Genomic DNA, 21,912 nt, shown 5'->3' on the forward strand with positions numbered 1-21,912 from the left:
CTCCAAAGACGCAGAGTTGCCTCTAGAGGTCCCCAAATGCGTTTGTCCTAGCTTTGCGCACTCCTCTACAATGCGCGCGGAGAGCCTGTCCTCCATGGGACCCACTATCTCCTGCACGCACCGATAAATGGAACTGTCAACAGCGTCGTAGGAACTCATCATCATTCAGATATTGATGAGATTCCTCTTCCTCTACGTAGTACCCCTCTGCCATGACTGACTACCCTGCCAAGAACAAAAAGGGTGTGCACGGGGCGCACAGGTAACCGCAGTACCTGGGTATGGACCAGCCAGAGGCTAGCAGGTAAGTTGGGCTGGGGACCAGACCTATCGAGGCAGCACCCGCCTCCAAGAGCGCAGACCCTCTCAAAGGACCGGGTCCATGCTGCCCCCCTGTACGCTTACAATAAGGCCCACTATATCAGGCCAAACCCTTTCTTTGGGCAACGCTGTGTGTAAACGCGGTTAAAACCGCTATGGTGCTGTGGTACCCCAAGGCCAAAATGGTGAGAGAAAAAGAGCAATGGACTTAACTAGCTGTAAAGCAGCGAAGAAAGAGAAAGGGGACACAAGATGAACGCCCTATCTTCGTGCGATGGACACTGTGAAAGGACTATTGTTGTATGGTTACTCATGGACTTGATGGGATATGTAGTTTTTTTCTTGGATTTTGGATGATACATGTTCTTAATCTCTTTGTTTGGAGACTATACAGTCATTTTTTCTGAATGTCAGTGCTTTTCTGGGCTGCTGTGTTTTGTAATTTTAATAAACAGCGAAGAAGGAAAAGCATAATCTGAAGCCTCCGGTCCTGACATAGAATCTCATAATTAAGTTCAAGCATAATGACATTTAATAAGCATATCATATAATGAAAGAATAATAATCTTTGTCAATTATTATTGCATAGAAATGTTTAACTCTAAGTATGACATACCACTAAATGTTTGAAAGTGCATACACATAAAACATAGTCAAAAGCTAATCCATAGTTTTTGATTTAAGATATCTAAGAATGTTATAGTATGAAGTATTTATACTGAAATTTTAAATAATATAAAACTTTATATAAACAATTTACACTGTTTTTTTCGTTTGCAACGGTGCATTAGAGAAGTCAAAGATGTTAGGTTTCAATGATCATTTTTGCACCATTGTGTGTGTGACCCATTTACAATAATAATTATGTTGTTAATTTCCATTATAGCAAACATTTTCAGCAATAATCTTTACGATAATTTTGTTAAAATAATAGCATAATTAATTCATAAGCATGTCGAACACATTGAATCTAAAACTCTACTATTTCTACAAATCCAAGCACACTTTTAAGGTGCTGGTACTTCAAATGTTCTCAGTTTTGATATTATTTCTCTAGACGTATACAAAGTGCACTTTAGTTTTTGTTTGCCAACATCAGTTTTTATGTTGTATGAAGATTAACCAGCTTTTACACTGTAACACAAGAGAGAGAGGAAATCATATCCAGCATGACGTCATCTCTCCCAAGCAATCAACAGCATGTCCAAGCCCCTTGCACTCGGCTCTCTACTGGCAAAATCCCCAGGAGAGGGGTGGGCGTGCGTGGTCTATATACAAAAAAAAGTGACTGTTGGCAAGACACAACCTTCTCTCCCAGCAAACTCTCAGTTCTTCCCAATCAGCCAGAAACAAGGTGGGCAGACTGGCTGTGAGCTATTTGCATGGAAATAAATATAGGGCCATATTATATACAAAACTTTATGGGCCATATTATCAAGAACTGTGATAACATTATCGCCACTTTAGCTGCAGGAAACTGCTGTTAAAGAGGCAATAAAGCGCTTAATAATATGCCCTTGCAAATTACCATAGAAGCCCAGGTTTGATTTCCTTCAAACCAGAACCTGGGCTTCGATGGGAATTCACAAGAGCATATTATCAAGCCCCTTATCGCAGCTTTAACAGCAGTTTCCTGCCGCTAAAGCAGCGATAATGTTATCACAGTTCTTGATAATATGGCCCATAAAGTTTCAAATTTGGCACTGAATTATTTAGTTTTTATAGTTGTGCATTGAGCCGCACCATTATGCTCTGTTAAATTTTCAAGACAGAATTATTCACAACAAAATTATTGTAAACGAAAATATCACACAGGACTGACTGACAGCAGACGAAAAGTTATTGTGTCTGTCAAATCAGAAACAAAGCATATATCACAGCATATATTTGACATTAACTGCCTTGTTTTAACTTTAGTTAGTAAATAGCTTTGCTATTTCTCTGTGTCGTGAAGTTGTATTTATGTTAAACAATGCATGAAGAAGACTTTAGGCTGTATCACATGCAATGAGTACCGGAAGTTCTAATTGAAGGCATAGGAAGATATTTAGAGTTTGCCTGATGGCGAAGTCCACCAGAAAATTGTGGATGTCCATTGTACCCTGTTTAGGGTGAGTACATGTGAAGACATTCTAAATAGTGGGGACGGCCATAGGTGCCAAATAGGTCACACTAGCAAACCCCATGGTCTCTGCCACAGTTTTGGGCCATCTGGGGCCAAATGTAGGTGGCCATTTACCGACCGGTAACGGCCGATTTCGGCCGTTACCGACCGGTAAATGGTCATTCCATATGTAGGTGCCCTATTTTACCGATTCAGTAAATTTACCGAATCAGTAAAATACCGAATCGGTATTTTTATCGATTCGGTAAATTGGAGATGTAGGTGGGACTCTTCTGAGTCCCACAGGCCTTACGGAATCGGTATTTTAGCACCCAATCCAATTGGGTGGTAAAATACCGAATCCAGGTGTGCATGCACATGTGTGCATGCACACCTGTGCCATGTGACAGTCAGACATGCCCTTAGGGCATGTCTGTGTGCCACATGTCACACGTGCCTGAATTTGGGGTGCTAGAGGGTGTCAAAGTGACACCCCCTGCACCCTTGCAAAAATCGTTTTTTACCGAATCGGTAAATACCGATTCGGTAATGACCATTGATTCCTATGGGCTTCAATGCCCTTAGGAATCAATGGGCATTACCGATTCGGTATTTACAGAATCACTAAATACCGAATCTTAACGATTCAGTATTTACCGATTCTGAATTACCTACATTTCCCCCCCTCTAATTTACCACTTCTTAAATACCGAATCAGTATGATTCTGTATTTTAGAAGTGGTAAATTAGAATTACCTGCATCTGGCCCCTGGTGTCCTAAAGAGTTGAAGATCAGAATGAGAGCCATTTTAACATATACGACAGTGTAAATGGTTGTTTGTTACTTGAACTTTAAAAGAATGCACAGCTTTTGTCTAGAAATTAAGCACCATTGTTTTGATAGCTCTAAAGAAAATCACGAAACATAATAGCGTTACACAAAGTAAAATAACAATACAAAATAAACACAGGGCATCACACAAAAAATAGTCAAAATAGAATGAAACACAACAGCCAGAGGACAACACGATGACAACAAAATACAATAATGCAGTGCAAAGCACAAAATAAAAATAATACTACACTAAACTGCTGAAATAACATATAACAAAGATGAAGCAATATTCTTGACAACGTTTGACAAATCTACTTGCCCCTGAGTTTGATACCCTGAACCCTGGTGGTCCAGTGGGGAGCGTCTCTGCTGCTGCTCTCTTCCTCTGTTTTCTGACTTTTGTTCCCTGCTCTTTTTTTCACCATCCTTTTCTATCTATTTTTCTTCAACTTTTTCATTTTCTCTTATTTCTACTCTGTTGCCCTTTTTTCCTTTCCTTGTTCTAGAGGCTGCTCGTGCCCTGCTCCCCATCCCCCCTCCCAGCGATGTTATCCCACCTCCTAGCGGTGAAGCCCTCCCATAACACTAGTTAATGTCGGCCACTGCGCGTGGATGAAAAACATTGAATTGTCCAGCCCGAGTGATTGCTTTTGTTACAGTTTGGGGAGGACTTGGTTTGGCAGTTCAGGCTGGACTGTTCCCATGTGCAGCAGGGTAGAAACTACCTTCTTTATGTCTGGACCCAAACTGAGGTGGCATGTTGGGCAGAAAATGATGTATTTGAATGCAGCCCAAGCAATTGCTAGAGGTGAGATTAATTCAAGCATTCAATCCATCACCTTGTTGTTATTGCATTTGATGGCTTAAGCGAGTTGGGTATGCTCAGGCGTTGGTCCTGGGCTCACTGCGCTACTAGAGCCACACTATACCCGTCTGATGAGGTTTGGTTTTTGATGCCCTAGATGTAGCAAAATGTCCAGAAAGGCTACTGTTATACTTAGCTTTGTGTTTTCCCTGCTACTCAGCTGGTGTGGCTCTTGGAATGTCTGATGTCATTGTAGAATCCTGTGTGCCTGGCTTAAGTGGGGTGGCAGTTGATGGCAGGCAGGCTGAGTGGCAGGGAGGCCACTCCTGGTGGGGTTATATTTATATTCTTCTTAACTTAACAACTTAATCTGAACTTGTAACGAAACCTAATTAAACCTACATGATAATTATACTTGACCCATGGTCCTCTTTCAAGTACAACAGCTACGTGAGAAAGAGGTCACTGTCTTGTTACAGTGACTCAGCCCAAGCATTCCACAAATGGCATGTCCACAAAAATAAACATAGGTACCCTCACTCACTTATAGTTGCTGAACCTCAGCGGCATGCAAGTTCAGTCCCCAGGGAAAATGTGTGAGGTGTAACAATTCAAAACTACACTCACCAATACAGGAATGAAGAACATCAAGGACCCCTCCAGACATAGATAAAAAAGAACATTATACACTATAAATTAACCTGTGCACACCCTCTGTTAGCTTGGCACAGAGCAGTCAGGATTAACTTAAGAGGCAATGTATAAAGTATTTGTGGATCACAGAAAACAATAACACAGTGGAAACACCCCAAAATGACTGTACACCAGTTTAGAAAACAGAGAATAATTGTATAAATAAAACAAGACCAAAACAACAAAAACCTAATCTGTAGAAGTTGAGATATGAATTTTTAAATATTAAATGCAAAAATAGTGCTTAACAGCAGTAAGCACTTAAAGTGTTAGTTGGCCATGCTAGACCGGGATAAAGTCAAGAGTTCAGGCCAACAGCGATGTAGCGTGGGCCGGATACAGGACCCTCACATGGCCAACTAAGCAAATGTAGCTTGATGCTCATTGCCAGCAACAAGATGCATTTTATATCACCATGCAGCTGGGGTGATAGGGCATAATCCACACGCAGCAGCGCTAATGAATCAGTTCTGTAAACTATGCACCCGTTCTGAGGTGCGTAGGTCCGAATGTGATGTACTGGGTTTCCCCACGTTGTAGAGGCAATGCAGTGATCTTCTCCACGCAGCGATGGTGATGTAGCGGATCTGATGAGATGGTTCCAATGTGGCGGTTCCAGAGGCGATAATTCTAAATGCGATGCGTCGATCTTGCTCTGGCAATGACAAGGATGCATCAGTTCCAATCAGCACAATATTGTTGATGTGTTGGTTCTGGCAGATGCAGTACTTTTTACTCACTTCCAAAGGCTTGGCAGACCAGACCTCACAGCAGAAAGAGTCCAGGTGATGCTTTCAGGTTTAAGAGAGAAGTCTTTGATATCCCTGAAACTACAGAAAACAGGAGTCAAGCCAACAAGGCCTTGAATACTTAGGCTCTTGGATGTGGAAATGCAAGTTCAGTCCTTCTCAATCCCAGGAAAGTGGGCAGCAGGCAGTAGGCTAAAACAGCAAAGCAGTTCAGCAAATTATCAGTCCCTCAAGCAGCACAACAGTCCCTCTTCCTGGTAGAATGTATTCTGATTTGGTGGTGTCAGAGGTCCAGCACTTATACCCAGGTGGACCTTTGAAGTGGGGGAGCTTTTGAAGAGATGCTTTCCTGCCCTGACTCCAGATTCATTACAGGGGTATATGCAACCGTTTGTGTAGGGATAGAGGACAACCCTTTAAGGTGTAAGGGTCAGCTCCTCCCCCACATTATTATTGTATAATTTATTTCACTTCTAGAGTGCACTATCACCTAAGAAAGGCATCCTGGCACTGGCAGACTCATACCGCAGGGGGGCCAAACTGATGGAGAACTAAGGATACTGGAAAAGCCATGTTTTTAAACTCCTCCTAAAAAAAAGGAGGTCAAGGGTGTGTCTCACCTCAGCCGGAAGGGCATTCCACAATTTCGCTGCGGCCACACCGAACGATTTTCCTCCTGCTTTGGATTTCTTGAACCTAGGTATTGTCACCAACCTAGCCGAGGCAGATCGTAGGTTATGGGCCGGCGCATGCCTCATGAACTTCCTTTGTAAACAGACAGGGCCCAACCCACAAACAGAGAGACTTGAATTGAACTATCTATCTCACCAGAAGCCAGTGCAGCTGAGCCAGAGCCCTTGAAGGGAGGGATCTTGTTGGCCACCCCAGGGCTAATTTTGCCTCCGCAGACTGAATTCTCTGGAGTCTATCCATAAGATAATTAGGAGATTCCAACAGCAGCGAATTACAGTAGTCTAACGTACTGAGCACGGTGCAGTGCACCACCTCTACCCAGGCGGAAGCCGGTAACAGTGGAAGGATTTTCCTCAGGAGTCTAATAATGGCCAAACAGCCAGCTACTATCTTCGAAACCTGCTTCTCCAGAGTAAGATCGCTGCCTTCATTGGCTGCACCGATGGGGAGAAATCCGCAGGCCAGAAGTTGCAGGGTAGAAGAGATTGCACCGTAGTCCTTGGGCAGTATAGCACCTCCGTTTTATCCTGTGTTAAATTGCAGGGAATTAGCCTTCAGCCAATCCGCAGGCAGTTGTGGAATACTTCCAAAGAAGTTGAATGATCTCTCTCCAAGGAGAAAATCAACTGCATTTCATCAGCATAGTTAACAATTTCAATATTGTGTTGTTTGATGACCGCAGATAAAGGCTTCATATAGATGTCAACCACATGACTGCTAAGCTGATTCCTCTCCTGTGCTGGAAATTGTTATATCCCATGGTTCATGACGAGCACAGCTCGTCATGAGCACACGACCAGTGTACTGCATGACGAGCTAAGCTCGTCATGAGCAGCGAAGGGGTTAAATAATATCGGGCTAACTGCCGAGCCTTGAGGAACGCCATGCGAGATGGTAGAAAAAGCGGATCGGGAGGGAGGGAGAGACACAGCTTGTTCTCTGTCCTGAAGAAAGGACTGAAACCACCCAAGGGCACTACCTGCAACCCCCACCTATCTCGGCCTGTCCAACAGAATCCCATGGTTCACCATGTCGAAGGCGGCAGACACGGTGAACCATGGGATTCTGCTCAAGATGGCGAATCAGCATGCAGATGGCCATTCAGTCACACCTACCCTTTATTTGTGTGCAGCTGTCTGGAAGGAATGCAGGAATTCAGCTGTCCCTCACCTCAGACGTGTATTCCAGCGATAAGCAGAAGGCACCAAATGGTTACAGTAAGAAAATGCCAAAATCTTGCTAAAAGTGGCATTTTCAGAATTGCAATTTAAAAGCCAACTTCACTGTAATTTCAATTTTTTTAAGTGTGATTCCAGAGTCACCAAATTTTGGGGGTCCCATCTCTTCCCATTTGGAAATTATACTTATAAGATGTAATAAGGCAATCTCAATGTTATCCTATGGGAGAGATAGGCAGCACAGCAATGAAAAACACTACCAGGACATTTAAAACTGAAAAGCACATTGCCTACTTTTTAAATACACTGGACCAGGCCATGGGCTGTCAAGGGCTTACCTTATGAGTGACCTATACGTAATAAAAAGGAAGGTTTGGGCCTGGCAAGTAGGTTCACTTGGCAGGTTGATATCGCAATTTGAAACTGCACACAAAGGCTCTGCACTGGCAGGCTTGAGACAGATTTAAAGGCTACTTTAAAGGTTTAAACGCTACTCAAGTGGGTGACACAATCAGTGCTGCAGACCCTCTTGTGCCATTGCATTTACAGGCCCTGGGCCCATGTAGTGCAATTTACAAGGGACTTATAAGTAAATCAAACATGTCAATTGTGGATAAACCAATGTTATCATGTTTTAAGTGAAAACCATATGCGCTTTAGCACTGCTTAGCAGTGGTAAAGTGTCCAGATTCCTAAAGCCAGCAAAAACAGGTCAGAAGGTAAAAAGAAAGGGGAAACCATGCTGAGGATTCCATGTTTAGATATGGAAGTTAGGGACAGACAGGGAACAATGTGCAGGGACAGAACTAAAGATTCTGCCATCATACATTGCTCTGCCTGTCCCTTTGCTGCCCAGGAATGACTTACTGTGGCAGAGACCTTTTCAAAGTTTGCAAGTACTGAACTTTGCAACGCTTGCAAAATTGCAAGTCACCTATATTTACAACTTCATACACCCGTATTTACCAAGCAAGTAGGAACAATTTGTAGTTTCAAACAAACCCACCTAGCTGAGCCAGGAGGGTGTGTCTCACATTCATTGCAAGGTTGATATTCTGTGAGAGGGCGGTTGATAGTCACCATGACCAAGTTACACACCCAGGTCAGAATTCTAGGCAGGAAAGCTGTAGGTTGAGGCAGAGATTATGTGTGCTGTCCTGAAAGGAGCCTGAGCTGACACTCAGTTATGCCTCTGGATAGAAGGCCTGGAGCTATCAGATCCAAGCCAGTGAAGTATGTTGAAGTTCCCATAAGATCAACAGGTAAACAATGATCAGACTCTTGTTGAGGGGAGTGTTTATTTATATACCCAGACCAATTGTCAGAGGACCAGGGACAGCAGATGCAGAAACATCAAGGCAAGTTAGGGTGCTTGAGACAGGTTTAATATCTGGCACATCAAAGTATGCTCCAGTTTCATGCTACTGATGTCAAAGATGTTGCTAGTGTGTGTATATTAATTGGCGGTGACGAAGACCTTGGTTGAAAGGTGTTGCCAAAATAAAATATCTTGAAATGAAGCAATGAGTGCTGTTTTCTGTGCTCCTCTGACCCATGAGGCACTACTGTTGTCAAATCTACTATGGGACCCCGAAAGGCCTTGATCACATGATACATGTATGTATGTATATCTCTTTGGCATCTGTAGCATAAAACTGAAGACTGCTTTGATGTGCAAGTTGTTAAACCTGTACATTTAATTTTACATATATATATATATATATATATATATATATATATATATATATATATATATATATATATATATATATATATATATATATATATATATATATATATATATATATATATATATATATATATATTAGCATGCATCATTCCCCTTTTTCCTTCCACGTGTGATCCCAGTCCCGGAAGGATGACAGCAATGCCATATTGAATCTGTAAATTGCCCGCACGCCTTTCTGACAAATTAAAGTATCATGTATATTTCATGTTCTTTTCTTTAGTCCTCTGCCAAGCATGTTGATACCTCACAGAAACTACATAAATATGCACCATGCGTTCATAATTTGATTTACTGGGTAGGTGAAAATTTAGATGACTGCTAAATATTATTTTGTACCTTTTTTTTAGATAAGAACTTTTATTAGCCAGCTGCCTCGTCATGACGATTCAGCGATTGAATGAAATATCGTGGTCAACTTGTTCAGCTGGAGCGTGTTTGGATCAATTAGGCAATTTAAATTTAACATAATATTTCTTACTTGCAATTTGTCCATAATGCATATTTTATAGCTAGTTTTCAGTCTACAGCAACAAAACAGCAGTTCTGAGTTTCTGTATTGTAGATTAATTTCTTAAATCAAATTCTGGAGATAGCTTCTTTTTAACAGCTTCGTATTGTACTAAGCAGGTTACTGTTTCATATCAACGCAACAAAATACCAACTTGTCAGGTAACAATTGTCAGTGGATTCATATTCTTTCCAAGACTGTAGGATGATACACACTGGCTACTGACACCTGCTAGGAACTAAAACATATGACTTCAAAGCCCAACAAACCGAGGGCCATATTTATGGCCGAGTCATGCTGTGCTTCGCAGCAAGCCCCCTTGCTGTACTGCATAATAGGTGAAGAGTAGGAATGCGCTGTATTTGAGTCAATACTGCACATTCCTGCCTTTTCCCCAATACTGGTGCCCTGGCTGCCTAGCGCCAATGCAGGGACACTAGAGCCGTGCTGCATGTGCGTCTACTTGTAAGTAGGGTTGCTTTTGTGCAGGAAGGGACAGCTTCCTGCGTCAAAACAATATGCCGAGGGGTTTTCCTCTTTCTATGTTTGCTGCAAAATGCAGCACACATTGAAAGATTTTTGCAGCACACATTGAAAGAGGAAAGAAACTAGGAGCAATAAACATATTTTTCCTAGTTGCGCCTCACTTGGGGTGGCAAAGGTTTTTAGTGCATTCCCAGGTCTACTACTTCTGGTAAATCTGGGAATTTTTCAAAATCCATGGATGTTGCATGGAAACACCTGTGCAACACCTGTGGAGATGCCTCCCTGGTGCAAAGCAATGCAACAAAGTGATTTGCATGGCATTGCATTACTCGAGATTTACGAATCATTCAGCAGCACACATAGAAAGAGAAAATCACCTATATTAATTGTTTTTGAGGAGGAAGGTGTCCCTTTTTGCACAAAACTAATTAGCTCTACAACTGAGACACTCCTGCACCATGGTGAAAGAGTGCCTGAATTGGCACAAGCAGCCCTTTGTGCGCCAGTGCAGGGAGAAACTACAAGAATGCGCTGTATCTCATAGATATGGCGCATACCTGCCCTTTTCTTTTGATGAAGGGCAGCACAGAAGGAAGGCTTGAGACGCTGCCGAGTGCCAAAAAATTGTAAATGAGGCCCTTCATAATTCAATTGTTTTGCTTGGAGCAAAAGCGGCTTAAAGTGGCTTTTAAACATCACCCTGATATGATTAAGTTTGATAATAGTAACACATGCTAGCTTACAGCAGTTAGAAACAGCAAAAGTGAGGTAGGGAGCACTGTATGTCAAACAAGTTAGTTCTTTGTATACTTAATTTCTGCGAAGGCTGGAGTGATGGCATGGAAGATTCAAAGCTCGCAGAATTAGTAAAACGCATTGCTTAAAAGCTATGAAAATGTAACTCTTAAACACACTGCATATTTGCATTCAACAAAAAATGATATATTTGAATCACAAATTACATCATTGATTATGTAACTGTGTACCTCATGTGTCACATTATCAATGTCACCATCAGTGACCTATGAAAGTAGTCCATCATCAGTGACATATTCAATTACGGACACTTTGAATAAATATTTCTGGCCTTTATAAGTTTATGTCAAGCGTGTTTTTTATTCTATATTGCTCACAAACTCTTCGGTGTTTGGTGTTTTGTGTTCCAGGAATGTCACTGTGGACATGATCAACTACATTTAGATTATCAAGGTGCTGCAAAATTGAACCACTATCATGTTAAATCAGAAATGTAAATTTATATTGGCATAGTTCATACAAGATTCATTGGTAACAACCTCAGGGCCGTCAAACATGTGCAAATGTCCTGAGCGGAGACTGCCAAGGCCTCAACGCTTGGACTCTTTTCTGTCTATTACCTGGCCATTTAAAACACTCACAAGTGCATACAGGATGTGGAGGGGAGAGTGGGGAGTGTGGGAATGGTTCCCCGGGGTTTGCTATTTGTGTTCAGTATTTTTCTGCCTTTTCATCTTTCCCTCCTTACTGTATTTTTTTGTTTGGCCTGTTATGCACTACAACATCTTCTACACGTTGGTCTTGCTGTGCGAGCTCCTATTCCTCCTTGAGCCTACGCTCAGCTTCGAGGAGATACTCGCTCATCAAAACTCCCACTCAACATGTCCTAAACATATTTCGGTTCTTGATCAATCTTAAATTACCCACATACCAAGGTCCCTGTTCCACTTATTCATCCGCTATAAAACTCTCACACAATGGCTCATAAGCTTTCAGATAATCTGAATGCCGTCTCCTTAAACGTAAAGTGCCTTAACCATCCCAACAAACGTAGGAAAATGTTAGACTCCTTTGTCAAAACCAAAGGTGACATCATTCTTTTACAGGAGACAAAACTCGCCAGTAAGGACTCAGAATTCATTAAACACAAAGGGATTTCTCATGTCTCATGCTCCCCGGTACAACAAAAAACAAGAGAGGGATGATCACTTTAATAGCAAAAAGATCTAATATATCCTTCGAATCTTACTCCCATGACGACTAGGGTAGGCTCCTAATAACACATCTACGCTGAGGTGAAAACCTCAACCACGTGGTAAATATTTATGTCCAAAACATTGATGAACCCTGCTTCTGGTAGAAAGTTTCCAAAATCATAGAGGAATTACCCCAAGACAATCTAATTATAGTTGGGGGTGACTTTACCCTCCCATTAGACCCTTCAATAGATCGTCAATCCTCTTGCAAGTACCACCCCACTAAATCTCATAGTATTCTAAGAAAGATCTCCTCCAAATTGAAGCTTAAAGACACTTGGCGCCTTCAACACCCCAACACCAGGGTATTCACATTTTTCTCTGTGCCCAATATCATGTATACAAGATTCGATTACATTCTAACATTAGGCTCCTATACGCAATTAATTGACCAGACCATTCTTTCACCTATACTAGGTCTGGCCATGCATGCATTAATACTCTTTTAGTGGGTAGCCAGAATAGATCTGCTCTTAAAGGAGAAATGTGGAAGTAGGTCCCCTCAGTAAGGACAGCAGGAGACACTAATGTTGATTTGAAGGGAGTTGTATTAGGACACAAAGTTGCAGAGACCCCAGACAGTCAGAGAACCAGCTTAACTGCCACAGCAGCAGCTCAACCCAGTGCCTGGCAACACAGCCACAATGAAGAACATGAAGAATGTGAGGCACAGTAATATTCAGGACACCATCCTTCCTCCCCCTTCACCATTCAAAATAAAGTTACAAACTTTGTACAAGCTTTACCAAAACAGATAAGTGAGGTTAGAGGCAAGGAACAAACATAATAAAAAAAAAATACAAAGAAATAAGCGAAACATTGCAATCTGATACACATGATCACACGGTGTATAGGGCAGACAAACTAAGAAACGTAATCTTGCAAGTGGCAAGAAGTACACTTCAAACGACAGGCCTTCTTTCATTCACTATGGCTTCTACTGGAACAGGATTTTGAGCTGCAGCACGAGAAGTAGAGGCAGTAGCCACAGTGGATCTAACCGGACATTTCACCACTCTTCCCAAATTCCACATTCTATGGTCACTGGTCTTTATTGCATTTTTTAAAACTCTAATCACCTCAAAGGGCCTACTAAATTTAGATGTACCACCACTTTTCCTGGGAGACTTAATCTTAACCCAGTCACCCACATTGACAAAGGTACTCTTGAAATGAAATGAATGAAATGAATGAAATGAAATGAAAGCGGGATTTATATAGCGCATGGCTGCCCGAGAGCGTCCCAGCGCTGAGATTGCATATACAGCTGAGGGGAAGGGGGGGGGGGGGCATAGGGCCAAAGAAGGAAGAGGGGAACTTTATTCTGGGAAGAGGTGAGTTTTGAGTAGTTTCCGGAATTTCATGTAGTTGGGTTTGGCCCGAAGTTGGATTGGTAGGGCGTTCCACAGAGTAGCAGCCGTGACCGAAAAGCGGCGTCCTCCAGTGCGGGCTTTCTTAACTCTGTGGACCGTGGCCAGGTTCCTTTGAGAGGAGCGGAGGGACCTATTGGGTTTGTAAGGATAAAGCATGGTCTTCAGCATTGGAGGCCCTAGATTTTGCAAGGCCCTATGGGTGGTGCATAGGGCGTTGAATATGACTCTTTCTCGAATCGGCAACCAATGAAGTGCCTTTAGTGCTGGTCTAGTAGATGATCTCCGGGGTGTTCCTGTCAGCATCCGAGCAGCGGCATTCTGTGTTCTTTGGAGAACATTAACGGTAGCTTCTGGAGCCGCCAGGAAGAGGGCGTTACTATAGTCTAACCTCGACAGTATTAGGCCCTGGATAAGCAGTTTTTGTGATTGTGCAGGGAGAAGTGGGAGAATCTTCCTGGCTGAGCGGAGTAGGCCAACACAGGTACCGGCAGTTTTTTTAGCCTGTGTTTTCATAGACAGGTCCTGTTCTAGCCAGAAGCCTAAACTCTTGAGTTCCGTCTTGGGCTGAGGGAGGGGACCTAGGCACGAGGGCCACATGGCGGAAGGAAGAGGCGACATTTGGTGTCCCAGCAGCATGAGCTCTGTTTTGGAGCCATTAAGTTTCAACCTTGAGGTGGACATCCAATCATAGATTCCCTCAAGACAATCATGAAGGTTTTTTATCTTTTCACCTTCAAGGGAAAAGGACACAACCATTTGGGTGTCGTCAGCATATGTGACGGCTTTTATCCCAAATGGGATGACCACATCCTCCAGGGGGGCCATGTAGGTGTTGAAAAGTGTAGGGCTCAATGAAGAGCCCTGTGGAACCCCACACTGGAGGTGGAACGGGTCTGATCGTACATTCCCTTCACAGACCTGGAAGGTTCTGTCCTTCAGGAAAGATGAGAGACAACTGAGTGCCTTGTCCCTCACTCCCAGGTTAAGTAGTCGCTGGATCAGGATATTGTGGTGCACCGTGTCAAATGCAGCGCTTAGATCCAGGAGGATCAGTAAGACCGATCCCCCTGAATCCAAGATGCATCTGGCTTCCTCAACTACTTTTACGAGGGCAGTCTCTGTCCCCTGTCCGGGACGAAAACCTGTTTGTGATGGGCGAAGGAGATTGTTACTTTCAAGAAAGTTTGACAATTGCTGTTTGACCAGTTTCTCTGTGATCTTACTCATGCCTGGTGAGAGAGAGATTGGGCGCAGGTTAGTAAAGTCTGAGGGATCCTGGCCTGGCTTTTTTTGAAGGGCTTTAACAATCGCATGTTTCCAGTTTGGGGGGACTACTCCTTGACTAAGAGAGGCATTGATAAGATTTGTTGCTAGGTGTGAAATGGTTGGTCCAATTTGTTTAAGGATACGGATGGGGGCTGGGTCAGTGGGTGAGCCACTTTTCATACCTGAAAGAGTTTTCAGGAAGTCTTCGTTGGATAGTTGGTGAAAGCTATCTAAAGTCGGGCCAGTTGTGGAGGGTACCCGTTCATCAAGGGGTTCATTCTCCGTTACTGGTGGGAGGGTTTGTAAAATATTGGTGATTTTATTCTGAAAATAGGTTGCAATTTGGTTGCATCTGGAAACTGTGGGTTGCTCAGTGGAGGGTGGATTGGGGATTTTGAGTAACTCTTTAACTATTTTATAAGTCTCTCTAGATGAATTGGATGCATTTTTTATTTTTTCATTGAAGAAGGATGCTTGTGCTGATTTTCGTGCTAATTTGTAGGTTCTCATTGCTTTTTTATATTCATCTTTGATGATGGGGTCCCAGTTTTTCCTCCAGTTCCGCTCTTTGATCTTACAGATTTTTCTAAGGTTCCTTAGTTCTTGGGAATACCACGGGGATTTGAAGGTAGTACTTTTTTTCTTTATGTTTTTTTTGGGAGCAACTATATCCAGAGTAGATGTGAGCCATTTAGTGAAGTTTTCGTCTGCTTTTATGGGGTCAAGAAGAGCAGAGGGGGCAGAGCTTATCAGTTCTTGGGTCCAACGCTCAAATGAGAGTTTGGACCAGATTCTGTCATGTTCTCTTGATGATGAAGTTTGGGGGGCGTTGGGGGTAGTTTGCCAAGTAAAAGGGATGAGGAAATGATCCGACCATGGCAGCGGGAGAGTTGGTCGTGTTTCTATTTTAGACAGATTGGAGAAGATAGGGTCTAGAAGATGACCCTTGGTGTGGGTTGCCTTCGAATTTAAGAGGTGTAAGTCCAGAGCTTTTAGTTCGGAGATGAGGTCCCTTACGGTGTTGTCTGAGCTGTCCTCAAAATGGAGGTTTAAGTCTCCTAGTAGAATAAAGTTAGAGGTTGAGGTGCAGGAGGAGATCGTGGAGTCAAGTAGTGAGCCGGCAAAGTTTCCTAGGTTGCCAGGTGGTCGATATACGAGGGTGCCCGAGAGGGATTTATTGGGAGTAATTTGGAGGGAAAAGAAGGCGCTTTCGCAGTCATCGATTCCCCCGTCTTGTATCCTGCATGTGAAGGTGTTTCGGTAAGCAATCGCTATACCACCTCCTTTTCCCTTAGGTCTATCAAGATGTTGTACCAGATAACCATAGGGTAGCATATTAACAATGTCAGCTTCTGAGTGAGGTGTAAACCAAGTTTCCGTAAGGAAGAGTATGTCCAAATTGATATCTTGGATTAAGAGTTTGATTTCTAGAGAATGTTTAGAAGCGGATCTACAATTGAGAAGAGCTAGGCTAACAAGGTAGGATGAGTGGCAGGTGGTTTTCCGTGGTGATTGACCTGGCGGCGGGGGTAATGGGGTAGAGGTAGGGGCGGTCGTGTCGAATTGAAGGAGGTAGTCCCGTGAATGGACAATTCAATGGTTCTGAAAATTGGGCATAGTGGATGGCCCTGTGCCCGGCCTGGCCCGGACGGGCTTGCCTCTGGCGCGCCTCCGGCGCGCCCGCTGCGCCCGCCCGCTGCGCGGACGAGATGAGGGCTTCGTTTTGTAGTGGTTGGGCCCAAGTCGCCCAGCCACTAGAGCGCTGTCCAATCCCCCTTCAAAGATGGCGCCCGTGGAGTCTGCGCCTCGAGGGGTGTTGCTATGAGAGACCGGGAGCCCTGAGAAGCTTCAGGTCATGCAATTATTCTGCATGAGGAAGCGGCTCACTACGGTCAATAGGTAAAGTTCAATTTTAAACACCAATTTTACACAAAAGTAGCCGTGACACGATAAAACAGTGACAGTTTTAAAAAGCGCGAAGCGCTATTAAAAGCGGCGCTTGACAAATGCGAAATTGCAATTAATTAGTAAGCGTGGGTTTGGCCTCCCGGCTTCCGCCTCAGGAGAGATGCAATCAGGGAATGGAGAGATACCGATTGGGAGCTCTTTTGTAGTGGTTGGGCCCAAGTCGCCCAGCCACTAGAGCGCTGTCCAATCCCCCTTCAAAGATGGCGCCCGTGGAGTCTGCGCCTCGAGGGGTGTTGCTATGAGAGACCGGGAGCCCTCTTCACATCCTTCCTTTCATCATACCAGGCCTTCCTTTTATTCATCAATTTTCTTTCTTTTTCCTTCCAACCTTCAGTTCTTCCTACTGCACTGTCCACCAGCAACCTCTTTGAGGTAACCCACAACGGGGCAACTTCTATTTTGGGAACCCCTCTTTTAAACAAGCGTAAGGGGACTACCCCAGTGGAAGAATGGGAAGTGAACCGATACTCTTGTACTTTTATTTTAACAGGCAACTCCCAGCTTTCACCACAGGCAACATATTGCTGCATGGTCTCTTTGGGAACTTTAATAAATCATTCTACAACACTATTGCATTCTGGGTGATAAAGAGCAACCCTCTTGTGCCTAATTCCCTTGGAGTTTAGACACTCTTCCATGACCCTTGATGTGAATTGGACTCCGATGTCTGATAAAAGCAGTAGTGGAAAACCTTCACGTTCAAAGAGTTCTTCTAGGAACTCAATTACCACAGAAGACTCAACTGAATTAACAATTAACAATTTCGATGTCACGCCACCGAGAAAACATGTCAATGCCCACATTGACAAAAACGGTCCTGAGTTTTAAGCCGCACAAGACCTAAAATTTCAATAGAAATGTTAATCCTCATCTATCTCAACAATAATTTCATTCAGATGTTGTGCCATACCCACAATGCAACAAATATGACCAATTGTTCGGTGTGTGGAATGATGCCGGCTCATCAGAAGAAGGGTGGAACACCTTTAATTCCTCTTCCATTCTCTCATAGTGGTTCTTGTCAAGCCTGGTTCGCACTCTTTTTGGCTACTGAGGTGGCTAATATTACTGACTTTGGTGTAGGGAGATTAAACTACAATCTTAATAAAGCGTGTAATCCTGATGAGGAAGGGGATCTGCAAGCTAAAGGGACTATAAGGGAGATGGATGAGTACCGACGAGGAAATATTTCTATGCATTATGTTTACAAAAATACTCAAGTGTTCAAGAGTAGGAAGCGCACAGCTAGTTAACACAAAGTTGTGGATAGAGTTTTTTTAAAGTTATTTGAAGGATTGGGTGCTCCCAACAGGTAACGTGTCCGTCCTTAGCACGTCTTAAATAACAATAAATCATATGTCACCATGAGGCCATAGTGACATCCCTGAGTGTCGGGCACTCCATTAGGTAAGCCCTTCATCGGGGAGCCTCTGCAATTAAATCAGACATAGCAATCGGTATCATGGTAAAACAAAACTTAATGCATTGGAGCATTGAGATAATTTTCTTTGGATGCATTTACTGCGAAAAAATCGATTGATGAAACTCAAAAAATTGATGGATGAATGATTAAAATTCACCTTTTTGAACTTCTTTTGAATTATTTTGGAGTCTCACTTCCATGAGAACCTAATGGAGTGCCCGACACTCAGGGATGTCACTATGGCCTCATGGTGACACATGATTTATTACAAAAATACTCAAACATCTAAGGGTAATGGATCTCCTGTTATAACTGTCACTAGAACCCGAGCAGATTTGTGTGTGAGTAGTGTTGGGAAAATTCCTGTGGGGAGAAGCGACTGCGCTCTGGTTTTGAACATTGCTGAACCCAACAATAGTAGCTTCATGTCCTCGTATAACACATATTTTATCTGGGGAAATAAGGGATATTACCATCTAACTATTGGATGGTCTGGAATTTGCTACGTGTCCTTTCTATTGCCACCTGTATCTTTGGCTCCTTCATCATATCATAAGGATTACCGACTGTTTAATGACATTTCCAAGAACAGACACCAAACAACAATAAATTATGATGAGGTGGATCAAATTGACACTGCACTGAAGCAATACGTTGACTTTAATTTGGGTGTGTTCTTTGTTGGTGCCTCTTTAAGCAGCAATAAACGTTTAACGCATGTCGTAGAAGCTGTAGCAAATCAGACAGCTATGGCACTTGGGAACATTACAGAAGAACTACAAATAGCAACAATTGTGGAGCTCCAAAATCAAATGGTTCTTGATGTTGCCTTGGCTGACCGAGGTAGTGCATGTCGCATCATCGGGAGCAGTTGCTGCATCTTCATCCCTGACCATGCTCCATCTGTTTATAGTGCAATTTGTAAGTTACATAAAATTTCTGCTGAGATCCATCTGGACACTGGAACATTGACTTTATCCAGCTGGCTATGGTCATTGCTTGTAACTTGGGGTTGGAAGCTCTTAACAGTGTTATGTATAATATGTACGGTTCTATTATTATGTTGCTTATGTTTGCAATTTGGTCTGATACTTTGCTCCCTTTATATTACTGCTTGTATACCTACCAAACGTAAAATCAAGCCTGTAAATACTCAATATGCATTGGATCAAGAAGCCAATAATTTTATGCTTATACACCCTACTCTTTACAATGTATAAATGCCTTCAGCTAATGCGAAAAGGGTTGTCTGTGGAAAATTGGCAGTGGCCGCCATTAGCATGAGCTGAAGCCATTTTGTTCACGGCAGCCATTTTAGTTAGCCATGTGCTCGCCACATACTTTTCCGTCTTCAATGTTGTTTGCCCATGTATTCCCCTAGAGTCAGCACTGAGTTAGAGTTTTGCGCATGCTCGAAACAATATGTAGTTGCTTGTAAAAACCTGTTATAATTGTAACTGTCAGGCTATTTCAGCTAAAGTTAGCTCCTACCTTGTTGGCCAATCAATTCTATCTTGACCATATATGCACATGTAACTATTCTTCGGAACACTTGTGCCACCTCCTTTGAGCTTCAATGGTTACACTGCAGATATTTTGTACAAAGGTGCCATGGTTCTTTTATTCCGTGTGCTGCCTCTTACATTGCCTGAGGGTTGTGTATAGATGTAGTTCCACCTCATGAGGTTTAATAAATACTTTGTTTACTATTGCAGCTTCCGTGCCAACTTCTTCCTTGATAGTCTGGAAGACTAGTGCAATAAGAAGGGTGAACCCTTGCACCAGTGGGCTTACTAAGGCCTATCCCACCGTTTTCCATCTACTGATTTCCTAAAAAGGTACCTTGTGCTGCCTATTGGATTAATTACTTTATATTTGCACCAGGCGTTACTTAGTAGGTATCGTGGGAGTGATAAAGGTTTAGCATCCTCTCTCTCCAAATATAGGTGAGGGAGGTCTGGTGGTCCATGAATCCAGTGGTTCACCTGAATACCCTGAGCTGCTCTATAACATATATTGAGGTCAGGTGCGTCGCGTCCACCAGATGTATAATGTAGTATCAATGTAGCCAATCTAACACATGGCTGTTTTCCAGCCCAGGCCAGGTGAGTCAGTAGGGTTCGTATGTTGTAGAACATTGCTTTGGGCAGTGATATAGTTATATAAGCAAACAGGAATAGGAATCTGTGAAGGATAGCCATTTTCATGATAGAAAAACAATCTATCCATTAAAGGGGCACCTGGATCCATCTCTCTATAGCTTCTGTTAAATGCTGTATTGCTCTTGAGTAATTTTCATGTATGTATCACTTCTGGGTCAGTGTGTATCCTAATTCCTCAGTACAGGTTCAATTTTTTAAGTAGTGGCAAAAATAGTTTACACATTACCTCCAAGTTAAGTCTGACTTTTCTCTGCCTAGCTAACAGATGTTTAGGCACAAGTTAATATATGGTCAGATTGTGCCTTACACTGATAAAGGTTTGTAGTTACTGCTCCACAAGGGCTCACACCGTAGTCAACCAACAACCCAATGTCTCATAGCCCCAGGTCCAGGCGGTATTCCTCATGACCTTATTAAGACCACCATTTTCTGGACCAGTACTGACCAAGGTACTAGGGGCTTGTAGTAAATAAGGAATTTTGAACACATGGTTATAAGAAGTGGGACTGTTCTAATCCAAACACAAGGAGATGATGAGCGGAGTGCTGAAACGTTTCAAACACTTACCCCGAGTCACAGATCTGGGTTGAATCAATCATCAATCTTTAGCTCACTTTGCCACCCCAGTTCAGACACAGCTATATGCAAATCAGTCTTGACCTTGTGCCTCATGGGAACAGTCCAGCCTGAACTGCCAAGCCATGTCTTCCCTGGACTGGAAACAAGAATCCTGCAACCGGTTTCGGGCTAACAGCCCTCATCAGCCAGGCTAAGTTGAATCCAGTCACAAAGTGAGCAAGGGACCCACGTCTGGGCATACCCTGCCAACTTACGACGAATAAAACAAACACAAGGAGTTGATGGATGGAGTGCTGACATTTTCAAACACTCACCTCCAGTCACAGATCTGGGTTGAATCAATCATCATTCTTTAGCTCACTTTTCCACCTCCGTTTAGACACAGCTATGCGCAAATCAGTCTTGACCCAGTGCCTTATGGGAACAGTCCAGCCTGAACTGCCAAGCTATGTCTTCCCTGGACCGGAAAGAAGCATCCTGGGACCGTTTCGGTCTAACAGCCCGGGGCAGTCAGGCTATCTTGAATCCAGTGGCGAGGTGATCAAGGGACCCAGGTCTAGCTTGAATCCAGTGGCAAAGTCAGCAAGGGACCCAGGTCTGGAGATGATGGACGGAGTGCTGAAACTTTTCAAACACTCACCCCCAGTCACAGATCTGGGTTGAATCATCATCATTCTTTAGCTCACTTTGCCACCTCAGTACAGACACAGCTATATGCAAATCAGTCTTGACCCTGTACCTCAAGGGAACAGTCCAGCCCGAACTGCCAAGCCATGTCTTCACTGGACCGGAAACAAGCCTCCTGGAACCTGTGACCAGTTTCGGGCTAACAGCCCTCATCAGCCAGGCTAGCTCCAATCTAGTGGCAAAGTGAGCAAGGGACTGTAGTGATCGTATTTTTGGCTCTATTTCTGCGTGATGGTGACTTTAAGCTTGCTACCATCCTGAATCTCTATTCTTGCTTCGTTTTGGTCCTTTTCAGGCCATTTTCCAGACCAAGAAGCATA

At 43.2% G+C, this 21,912-nt stretch overlaps 1 protein-coding gene across 2 annotated transcripts in view; it reads left to right on the top strand.

Moving 5' to 3' along the window:
• The window catches only part of LOC147698867 (uncharacterized), an 81,284-nt gene extending 70,067 nt beyond the window's left edge, over positions 1–11,217 (top strand). For both annotated transcript variants that reach the window (XM_086935481.1, XM_086935482.1), the window contains one exon: positions 9,476–11,217. In XM_086935481.1, the coding sequence (XP_086791607.1) occupies positions 9,476–9,492 (17 nt within the window). In that variant the 3' untranslated portion in view covers positions 9,493–11,217. The remainder of the gene's footprint in view (positions 1–9,475) is intronic.
• Positions 11,218–21,912: the final 10,695 nt, after the last annotated feature.

The sequence above is a fragment of the Lissotriton vulgaris genome, chromosome 8 (genome assembly GCF_964263255.1).
Source record: "Lissotriton vulgaris chromosome 8, aLisVul1.2, whole genome shotgun sequence".
Lineage (NCBI taxonomy): Eukaryota > Metazoa > Chordata > Amphibia > Caudata > Salamandridae > Lissotriton > Lissotriton vulgaris.